The sequence below is a fragment of the Octopus bimaculoides genome, chromosome 5, assembly GCF_001194135.2.
Source record: "Octopus bimaculoides isolate UCB-OBI-ISO-001 chromosome 5, ASM119413v2, whole genome shotgun sequence".
Classification (NCBI taxonomy): Eukaryota; Metazoa; Mollusca; class Cephalopoda; order Octopoda; family Octopodidae; genus Octopus; species Octopus bimaculoides.
The window spans coordinates 80,953,918-80,966,033 of record NC_068985.1 but is presented as its reverse complement, the minus strand read 5'-3'; the positions used below and the strand labels follow the sequence as shown (position 1 = coordinate 80,966,033).

Sequence of the window (12,116 nt, the reverse complement as noted above, 5' to 3'; positions counted from 1 at the left end):
ATATATATATATATATATATATATATATATATATATATATATATATATACATATTTATACATATATAAATACAGTACCAGACCAGTTGTCCAGCAAGTTTGGAATCAGAAATGTTCTGAATTTCTGGATTTTCAGTTCCCTGGAGACAGCCTAAATATATACTTAAAAATATAAAATAAACAATGAAAAATAGAGATAAACTTTATTTAACAGATTCAAATTAATACACTTCTAAAGCAGAATCTGTTTGATATTTATTAAATAACTTAAAATTCTTAGAATATATCATACCATATCATGTATACTGTATGATGTTTATAGGATGAAAATTAAATGAAGAAAAGTAAAGATTGTGATTTTATTTAACAGATACAGGTTCAAATTAATACAATTTTAAAGCAGTGTATGTTTAATCGTCATCAATTCATTTAAAAAAATGAAGAACAAAACTATTATTAACAAACCATATGCAAAATAATCAACTTCAAAAACAAGGTCTATTTACTTAATACAGGGTACAGTATATTTCATGGTATTGTACAGTATTCGTTTCTGGAAGCCAGATGAGATGTCCAGTATTAGATATATATAAATATACATGTGTGTGTGTGTGTGTGTGCGTGCATGCGTGCGTGCTTGCACATGCTTTGTTAGTGTGCCAGGCAAAATGCTTAGTGGCATTTTGTCTATCTTTATGATCTGAGTTCAAATTCCACTGAGGTTGACTTTACCTTTCATGCTTTTTAGGGTCAATGGAATAAGTACCAGCGGTGTACTGGAGTTGATGCAATCAACTTACCCAACCCTCGAAGTTGCTGGCCCTGTGCCAAAATTTGAAACCATTATTATTACTATTGTTAATAAATGTAATTAGTGATATAATTGTTATAAAGTATTTAGAAAACTCTATAATCTGAACATACACTCTCTCTCTTTCTCACTCTCTCCCTCACTCTCTCTCTCTCTCTTCTCTCTTTTTTCCACATGCCTTTTTTTAATATTTTGTTAATTAAATTGAAACTAGAGAGCCACTGAGATTAATAATGAGGGAAAGAAAAGTTTTCCTCTGAGTCATTTTGTATTGGTGATAAATCATATTTTACAGAGGAGATGACATGGACACTGGTTGAGCAACAAGCCTACTCATTTTTAAGTTCAAATCCTGCTAGTGTTGACTTGTAGTAAGATTGAGCAAGTAAATATCAGTAAGATAGCAAGTCAGTGTCAATAAACTACAGAAAAATTTTGTCTTATTTCTCTTCAAAAGCAATCAATGTTTTACCTGGACACTGAAATGCTGAAATTCAAGTTCTGAAATGTGGCTAAAAGCACTGTCCGTAATGAGTGATTCAAATTAGCATTAAAAAATCTCCATTTTGTGAAAATATCCAAGGTATTTTTAGGGATTTCCAATAACTACAGTAATATTTTTTATTGCTTTCAATCATTCTTTGACATACGGTGTCAAAGATGATAGCAGAGTATAAAATCAACTGATACCCCTTATTTTGCTTTTGTTTGCTGGGGATGGGGGTCTGATATTTTTTTGGTTGAGATTTTATCCATGACTAAATTCAATTAATTTTCAGTTATTTGTGCATTAAATCTTCTAAAGATTAACTAGATCAATACTTTGATTTTCCAAGTTCACAACAAATCTCGAATTGAGAATTGTTGTGAACTTGTGAAATCAAAGATTTCAAAAGTCTCAAGATAAAAGGAAATGTATTTTAGTGGACTTGCCAAGTGCCTCTTTTAAACTAAATACCAGATGAGTCTGTATGGGTCATTTGTGTTGGTGGTGACATGCTTTAGAATATCAATTGGATCAATGTGATTTGAATATGAGCAGAAATGAAAACAAAAAAAAAAAAAACAGAATATAACAGAAGAGATAATTTCATTAGTCACCACAACATACATTCTGCCAAACTTTTCTGCTTTTTTTTTTATTCCGTTTTTTTTTCCCTTTTTTTTTTTTGTAATGATACATTAACTAACTAATGACGAGAAATATTCTGAAACCAATAGAAATTTATATTGACTTGGAAGAACTTTGAGGGAAGTATCCGTATTTGCTAACTGTGTTCCCTGATATCACACGTTTGAAATATGCATAAATGTGACCATTTTTGTAATTTCTTCAATCTATCAAATTACTCAATGAAACTTTTTAAAACATGTATGTGTGTATATATATATATATATATATATATATATATATATACACACATATACACACACACACACACATACAAACACACACTCACTCACACACACACACTTACACATATTTTACTCTTTAAGTGCATGTACGGGAGCAGGGTGAGTGTGAAGATAAAGAGAGGATGAGGAGAGAAAGGGCATGAAAGAGAGAACTAGGAAGTAAATTTAATCAAATTTCTGAACAAATTAAACAGGTTGGATGAATAGAAAAGAACAATTAAAACTTTGAGTGAATATTTGATAATAAAATACCAAGGCATGTTGTGTGAAGTGCTTCAAAGAGGAACTTTTAGTCAACTTTGACATTTTTTTTTAATTTTAAAGACTAGTGAATGTGTTTAAATATACAGTAGCTGATATTGTGGTGACATGAACAAGCTGGCCTGTGATAAAAAAAAATATTGTTGTTCACAATAATAGAATGGGTAGAAGACAAAGAGACAAAATGATATTTGATACAAAAAGAAAAAAAAAGAGAGAGAGAGAGAAAGAGAGAGAATCAGAAATAATGAGAGAAGCATATTGAATGTGATAATTATCAAAGAGTATACAAATTAGCTGTGTGTGGCAGTTGGCAGTTTTATCACTTCCATGCCTACAGAAGAATTTATTTTTCATTTTGTTTTTTTATGTTTTTTTTTTCTTTTTTTGTCTTTTTACTTGGCTGCTTCTTGTCACAAAAGAAGACAACATTAGATTAGGTGTAAAACATTCAAAATCACTATTAAAAGTTAAGTATATTGTCAAAGAGAGGAAGCTGGGATATGAAAGCATCATGCATGACATTTTCAAGAAATTGACCCCCAGGAATGTGCATTATTCACACCACAAAACAAGCCAGTTTGTCAAAATAGTTGTCAATTTCTATAACATTGATTAGTTGCAGCAGAAAAGAATCATAATTAATATAGATAATAAACCTCATTAGTACTAAATGTTCTCATTCGCATTATGGTTTTAATGAAATAAAAGATGATTTGCTACAGCAGTCACTTTACAAAAGATGAAACTTGAATAGTTTATGATAATATGTTACTCTGAAACCTTTAAATGTTTTGGGTTATCTAAGGCTCTAAGCTTTCACTACACTAATGAAATTACTGTTATCATCTAGGTCAAACAGTATTAAGTTTTCTGTAATAGAGAAACAAGATTGTATCCTTTTCAAACTTTGAGGTTATCATCAAGTATAGTTATTTACTGTTATTTGGAGAAGAAACTGTGAGAAAACTATTTAGACTCTTTTCAGTCACAGCATTCTTGTAAAATGTTATAAGGAGAAACAAACTAAAGGTTAATTAAATACATGCATATTTAGACCAAATGTATGGGTAGCTAAAGTGGTAAACAACTATTTTCATTTCACTCATTCTTATAAATTATCTTAATGATTTGACTTATCAATAGATTTGAATTCAGAACATAAACAATCAGAGTAAACATTGTAAAGGCATTTTTGTCTGATGTTCTAATGATTTTGCCATTGAATTACAAAATATTCAGCCCAGTTTCACTTCTTTGTTGAAAGGAATTAATTTTATAGTAATGATATGATGAAAGCATTATTGTCACACAGGCTAATTTGTCTACAGACTTTTGCCATTTTACCAAAGTAGGTATAAAGGATCTTGTGTGAAGCCTCTACATGGTCACTCAATCTGCTAAAAATAGCAACCAAATCTGAAATCACAGCTTACAATCTTTATAATATAGATATGACTGGGAAAAAGAAAAACAAACTGCTGGCCTCAATTAGAAATCTTTTAAACACAGATCTGCTTTATTAGGGCAGACCAAACCAACAACTCTTGTCTCTACAACATCCCATACCAAACCCATTAAATTATACTGAAGCAGCAATCACTAATCTACCAAGTCTATCAATAAGTCTAATCATTAAGATAATTTATAAGAATTAGTGAAATGAAAATAGCAGTTTAACATTTTAGCTACCTATACACATAGTCTAAATATGCATGTATTTAATTAACCTAAGGTGGTGAGCTGGTTGAATCATTAGTACACCGGGCAAAATACTTAGTGGCATTTCATCTGTCCTTATGTTCTGAGTTCAAATTCTGCCAAGGTCAACTTTGTTTTTCATCTTCTCAGAGTTGATAAGTACCAGTTGAATACTGGGGGTCAATGTAATCGGCTTACCCCCTGCTGACTTGCTGGCCTTGTGCCAAAATTTGAAACCAATATATTATTTAAATATTTGCTTACATTAAATTGTAATAAAGCACCAAATATTAAAAATATTTTTTTACATTAGCATCTAACCATGGATGTAAAGCAGGCTGAACCAATTACCTGCTACATGCTTTAGTACCTATTCTGTTGAACCTGGAGAAATGAAAGGCATAGTTGACAAGTAAATACTATAAAGAATTCAATCTATGCATCTTATTGTTTCTTCCACTCCAATGATTTTTCCATAAATCGTTATAGCATAAATTGTATAAATTTCTAAAAATTCTAAACCTAAACTACAATCTAACAAAACATGCTAATCCAGTTTAATCCTCTAGCATTCAAACTGGCCATATCAGACCCAAATATTCTCTATGTTCAATGATCAAACTGCCTAGATCTAACCTCTCACACCTACCCTACAATACCATTCTAAAAATAACCATTCACATCATTGAAATCTTAAAGCTGAGAGACTAATGCATAATTAATTCAAAACAATGTGAATAAATAGGCAATATATTTGACAGAGTAATTTGAATGCTAAAGGATTAAGAAACTCTCCATATGAATGTATCAGATAATTGAAGGCAAAGACCTGATCAACTGAAATATGTTTTTAGATGTAAACACACAGAAACAATCTTAATCATGTAGAACTTTATAATTATTAATGCCATTAAGTTCAAGTCATCAATATGTTTGAAGAGATGTTATAGGATTCTATTGCACCCACTTACATAAGATAAGGAATGCAGTAGTGCTTTTCTGTTAAGAAGAGACACAGAGACCTCAAACACTCACTGCAGCTACCGTTACTTAGGCCCTATATTAATTTGTCAACAGATTTACATACAATTTACTGTGTTTGAGACCTTCATAAAATTTATACGATCAAGTGGATGAATCCTCTAGGATCTCTTAATGTCTTAACAGTTTTATGAAAACATGCTGTTGAGAATATCATTAAGTCTCTCATTATCCCCAAAGATGACATATAAGGGACAGTTGCATTTCAATGATATAACAATCTAAACCAAAACTAGTTTATATACAATGGCTACAGATCATGTGATACATATGTTATCAAATCTCCTTACAGGCATGTATTGCTGACTGACAAAAGTAGATTTCATTCCAACTCCATAGTTCAGAGGTTAGAGGTAAGTATTATACACATCTGCAAAATCAGTCAAGAAAAACCATTTCACACATGCAAGTATGGCATAAAGCAGTGTGTGTGTGTGTGTGTGTGTGTGTGTGTGTGTGTGTGTGTGTGTGTGTGTGTATATATGCATGTGTGCATGCATGCCTGCATACATGCAAGCATGCATGCATGTGTGTGTCAGATATAAACTTTGTTTTGAACCCAGGACTTGTTTCAGATCAAGAAATTTTTTATAAAAAATGTTGGAATTTTGCTGAATATGCAATGACATCATCAAAAATCTAACCAGCAAAATTTTATGTAAATAATAGCCAGATTTTTACTAATCAAATAATGACATTGTCACACCTCTGTCCACTCTCCAATCAGATTTGTTATGGAGCTTATAGAAGAAAATCATTTTAAGGATGAAGGTAATGAGAGTCAGGAACTAAATGATATGAGCTTTGTAGCTCACACCACATAGCTTCTGACTCTCATCAGGTGAAATTTTTGTATTCAGCAGGGTCATCACACTTACAACTTGAAAAATGATGACCTATCAAAAGATTATCATGGCTAAACTTTCTGAATGGCACACAAATGAAAAATTACCTTCAATATTTTTAGTAGTGCAACTCACTTGATAATGAGCCATGTCTCATGTAGCTTGCTTCTCAACAAAACTTGTCTATTCCTGATCTATACTAACACTGGTTAAAATGTTTAGCATTTGTACATTCACCACTTCTGCAGAAATATTCTTGTTTTTTTTTCTGTAAACACACATAGGTAACCACTACGAACAAAACTTTTCTTTTGTATTTTTCCCTTTTGCTCTACTGGATGGCTAGATCTTGTATTATCTTAGTAACAATAAATGCCTTATGAAAATCTGAATATCAACTCATCTTCAGTTCACTGACCTTAGCTCTTACCCCAATGTTATACTGATAATTCTGACATGATGAACAGACAAGAGAACATGCATTTGTATCAGGTTCTATTCAATATCAGATAATATTTAATAGAGCCTGATACATTATGAGAGCTGACACTCACATCCATTCATTTCTTTATTAATGTTAACTACCATTTCATTCCAACCTATTGTTACATACATATATTTTTACATAATATTAAAATCTTGCATGTGTGCCATTTAGAATGCATCAGCTAATGTCTAAAATTTACAAACTAATTTAAGGTTTCCCAAATATTTATTGAAAAGTATAAATTATTGTAATAATATAGGCTCCAATGAAATCTGTGTTCATCCACTGTATAGGACAAATCATCTTGACAAAAACCAGTCTCTCCTTAAACTATACCAAATAGAAAGAGAGCAGTTATGATAGATCCAAGGCTAGGTATGATTTTTATTGGATTTATTAAAATGTGGTGGAAAGTTTGATTTTAAGATTTTAAAAAATAAATTATATGGTTCACACCACCCTTTTCCCTCCAGGTTAGATCTTTACAAAAATTATTTTTAAAAATCTTAAATCAAACTTTCCACCACAGAATAAGTATTACTCAATTTTCAATAAATCTTCAATAAAAATTTCATACTCCATCACACCTAACCTTGAATCTATCATAGCTGCTCTCAATAGTCGCAAACTCTGAGGCCAGTTCATTGAACATATGAATCCCAATATAGCACCCCAATCAGATCCAGACAATAATAGTACCACAGCTATTAATAACTCTCCTAGGTTAAGTAATTCTAAATTGATGACAGTATCCGGCAACTCTGATTACCAAATAATGTATACCAGTCCCAACATAACCATTCATCCCAATTCTGTTATAAATTCCAACTTAGACCCTCCCTTACTGACAACAAATCAACCTAACTTAACCTCACTAGGATGGTGCTTTGACTATCAAGCAAACAAAAATTCCTGTAGCTGTCACACATCCAATTTATGCCCACTCAAGGGATTTTGTTTACATAAAAATGTGATATATAAATGCACTGTGATGACACCCCGCAAACACAAGTAGACTTTATGCATAGATATCGTGCACATATCAATTCTTTTATAAACCCAAAAAGCAAATTTTCTACTTCACTAGCTACACATATTCATAATCTCAAAGCTCAAAATATACAGTACAAACTATCCTGATCAATGGTTATGGAAGCCTCCACTCCCCTTATAATTCATATATACTACGTAAATGTAAATTCTGTATTAAAGAGTCATTAACTATTCTGTAAGTGTAATTCTTCAACGTTAAATAGGTTTTCAGATGTTATTTTCTCCTGTAGACATAAATATTATTCGACCCTTAGACATTTGGCTAACACTTCATAACTTCACAAAAAATAGTTATTCTATTAAATCTTTAATAGCCTGGGTTATATCTTCTCCTTCATCACCTGATCCAATAATTTGATACCTCTGTAGTTATTTCTATATAAAGCATCACCTTTACCCCTGTAGCAGTTGACTATGGTGCTGCTACACCAGTCATTGGATATGACTCCTTCATGAACTACCTGATATACAATGCAGGTGACTAGACCATAACTCACACTGCCCGATATTTTAAGCATCTCAGGGGGTGATTCCTGATGAACCAAGTACTTTCTCTGTCTTCATATCCTTAATTGCTTTATCTACTAGGGTACTGTCGATTTGGGTAACTGGTCCCTCAATTGGGTCAACCTTTGGTAGACTCTCCTCCTCCCATTCCTTCTCCACATTCAGTAATCTTTCATAATGGCTTCTCCAAGCCTCTTTCTTTGCAGAATCATTAAATGCAAGGGTGCCATCATCCATGCAGACACATTTCTCTCCTATGACATCACGGTTTTCTCTCACATACTGTCTTGCAATCTGAAATACTTCAGTTTTTTAGTCCTCATGTCACTGAACATTGGCAAAGTTTTTCTTTTCTGCTACTCCTTTAGCTATATATACCTGTCTCCTAGCTTCCCTTTTTGCTATCTGATACATTCTCCTGCTACCTCCACTCTTCTGGGCATTCCAGGCCTGTTACTTTGCTCTAATGGCCCTGTCTACAGTATTGTTCCACCACCATGTTACCCTATGTCTGGAAGGGACTTTGCACCACCCAAAGATTTGGTCAGTAGCACTCAGCAAGCTGTCTCATAGGAATTCCCAGCTGCCTTCTATGTTACAGGACTGTAGTGCGTCCTCCCTATCATCAAATTTCTCGGTAAGGATATCCCTAAATCTCTGACCATGTGAAGGGTTCTTAAGCTTCCAAGTCATTCTTTTCCAGATTGGTCTGCTTTTTGGCATCCTTCTGGCTTCAAGACTAATAACTAGTCTATGCTGGAGGGTACATTCTTCACCAGGGAGAGTCTTTGTATTTAAGAGCAATCAGGCATCCCTCTGTCTGGTGAGAATAAAATCAATCTGGCTAGCAGAGTCACCTGATTGATAGATTATCAGGTGGCTAGTTGGCTTCCTTAAGTTGGTGTTGCAGATCAATAGGTTATTTGCATCGCTGAACTCCAGGAGCCATGATCCCTCTTCATTTCTGGTACCAACTCCATGGCCCCCATCTACACCATGGAAGATACCAGGTTGCTGTCTGACATGCCCATTAAAATCTCCAGTCACAAGGATGAGATCATTGTCACTCGTCTTTGAGGTATCCTGCAAAAGAATATCATAAAAGTGATCCTTCCATTCATTTGGTAGTCCCACTTGTGGGGCGTAGGCAGAGATAATTGTAGCTATACCATTCTGCAAGACTATCCTGAGTTTAAGTACTCTATCACACACCCTCACTACCTCTATGACCTTATCCACCCATTTCTCTGCAAGAAGTATGCCCACACCTCCTATTCCATCACTATTACCTTCCTAGAAGAGTTTATACCTATGTGCTTTGCCTGTGAGGACTCTAGCTGATCCTCTTCTCCGCCTTACCTCTTGTACACAACATACATCAATACATCTCCATTCAAGCATCTCTACAATCTTGCTAGACCTACCTTTCAATGTGCCTACATTTACAGTGCCAACTCTGAAAACTGGGAAAGAGATATGGGAAGTAACACAGGAAGGAGAGATGTTATTCAACACCTGAAATGAAGATTCTCGTGATCGTTTGGTAACAGAAGTCATAATAGTTGTTCTTGCTTTTAACTTACTGTCATTCAAACATGTTAGAATTGTTGAGGCTGTTGCCTCTACTGGTGGGTGGTAGTAAGGAAGCATTGTATATGAAAGAGTTTGAGACATTGCAAATATAAGCATTATGGGCATGGTGGGTGTAAGCATTACTGATGCTGCAGATATAAATGTAAGAAAAATGGAGAGAGAGGGTAAATGGGTTGCTATCTGGTTTAGTTAGTACAGAGATGAAGGATAGAGAAAAGGAAGGGTGGTGATATTACCAATATAAGAGGAGAGAAGGAAAGGGCAATAGGTATCCAGTAAGAAAACGAGATTTCTGATGTTGGTGGTGGGGGTGGGAAAGTGTGGTTGCAACCACGGACATGAGAGAGTCAGTTTAAGGAGCAGACAAGTAATAATTATTTTAGAGAAAAGTACGAAATATGCACATACATGTAACCAAAGAACAAAGTTGGTCATCTTAGCGGTAGAATAAACAAGAAAGAATTATTTTAGGGAAAAGATGAGTTTGAATGAATAAGGCAATTAAAAAACAAGAGAAATTCATAGCTTAGCTGTGCATACTTTTGAGTGTCATCAAACAGCCAAACATATGGAATAAACTAATGAAAGTCTGAGAGGTGGGGAACAAGTGTGGAGGCAACAGCCAGAAATGGACGAAGATGGCAGACTTTGCCCTAAGGGAGTAAGAGAAATAGCAGGGAGCAGCAATTGCAACAGGGAACAGGAGAGATACAGACAGGAAAGAAATATCTCATTGGAACCTCTAGTTACTATATTCAGATTATAAGTTCACATTTATACCAATAATAATTGGTGCACTAGGTTTCATGACAATCTGGTGTCCTTGGTTTAAAGGACAACCTGGATAAACTAGAGTTTTCAGAAAAAAATCAACCAACTAACTCACACATTACAAATACAGTCTGTAAGTAGAACAGTAAAACTCTGCAAGACTTTTCTCAAGTTTAAAATGTGACATGCTTTTATTATCTACATTCCAACAATGGAGTTTTGTATCTTTGTCAGAAATCACCTCCTTCTTCAGAAGAAGAATTTAAATAATTAAAAACAGAAGAGAATGAATGAATGAACATATGTATGTACCTCTTTACATTCTGGGTTGAAACTGCATCGAAGTCGACTTTGCCTTTTATCTTTTTGGAGTTAATAAAATAAGTACCAGTTGAACTCTAGGGTTGACGTAATCGACTATGCACTTTGCCCCAAAATTGGTGGCCTAATGCCAAAATCTGAAATCATTAATTCTAAGTAATATGAATTGTTGACCAAAGATGAAACAAATAAATTACAACAGATATCACAAATACACAATCCAGGACACTATACTACATTTTAGTTTTATAAGCTCTCTCATTCTATCTATTGATTAAACTCCAAATACAGTGTATAATTCCTACCTTGATCAGTTGGCAGTTCTGCAATTTGTCCATCAACAAATGATAGCTTTGATTCATAAAAATCTTGTAGTTTTGTCATGTCTTCCTGGAGCTTTGCTCTATTGTTTCTTTCTTCCTCATATTTTGCTTGAATTTCAGAAAAGTGCATTTCATATTCCTGCATTCAAAGAAATTGAACTAATCTTCAGTTTTCCTGTACATCTTTTCAAACATATTCAGTCAACAAATATCAATTTAGCAATTGTTTTAAATTATAAAACATTTATTTAGTTTATTGAATTTAATAATTCAAACTTATTTAACTGTATTCTTACTATTTGCATTTATTTAACTTTATGAATTTAAAAATTCTCTCAATACAAACAATATAAAAATCGTTCGTAATTAAACATGTCTTAATGAAAAGAGATGAAAATAAAAGCAAAACTCTGATGAGTATGGCCACAAAAATAACCAAATACATTTCGTGAAAGTTTTGAAATTATCACATATTTACATATAAGAAACAAGTTACAAATAATAGTCATTACATATTTTTCCTTTGTTGGAGCAAGTTAGGCTTACAGCTGTTTCCAGTAGTCATTATAGTACATTACTGATAAGCTTACTCAATTGGTCTATTGATCAGTTGGGAAAAATTGAACGACCTAAGGAAAATAATGCTACTTTCATCAGAGCCAGAAGTATATATATATATATATATATATATATATATATATATAAGAGTATGAAGACCGGGAAAGCCCCCGGCCCATCAGGAATCACTGCAGAGATGCTCAAAATATCTGGCAGTGTTGGCTATAGCCTAGTCACCCGTATTACGAACCAGGTGATACACGAAGGAGTCATACCCTATGACTGGTGTAGCAGCATCATAGTCAACTGCTACAAAGGTAAAGGGGACGCTTTAGATACAAATAATTACAGAGGCATCAAGCTGTTAGATCAGGTTATGAAAGTTACAGAGAGGGTCATAGCCCAACTAATTAGGGAGCGAATCAATTT

At 33.6% G+C, this 12,116-nt stretch overlaps 1 protein-coding gene across 1 annotated transcript in view; it reads right to left on the bottom strand.

The window, feature by feature from the left end:
• Positions 1-12,116, bottom strand: part of LOC106870492 (kinesin-like protein KIF17) — an 805,609-nt gene that overhangs the window by 471,334 nt on the left and 322,159 nt on the right. Inside the window, exon 6 of the mRNA XM_052967819.1 lies at positions 11,112-11,268. Within this exon, the coding sequence (XP_052823779.1) occupies positions 11,112-11,268 (157 nt within the window). The remainder of the gene's footprint in view (positions 1-11,111; positions 11,269-12,116) is intronic.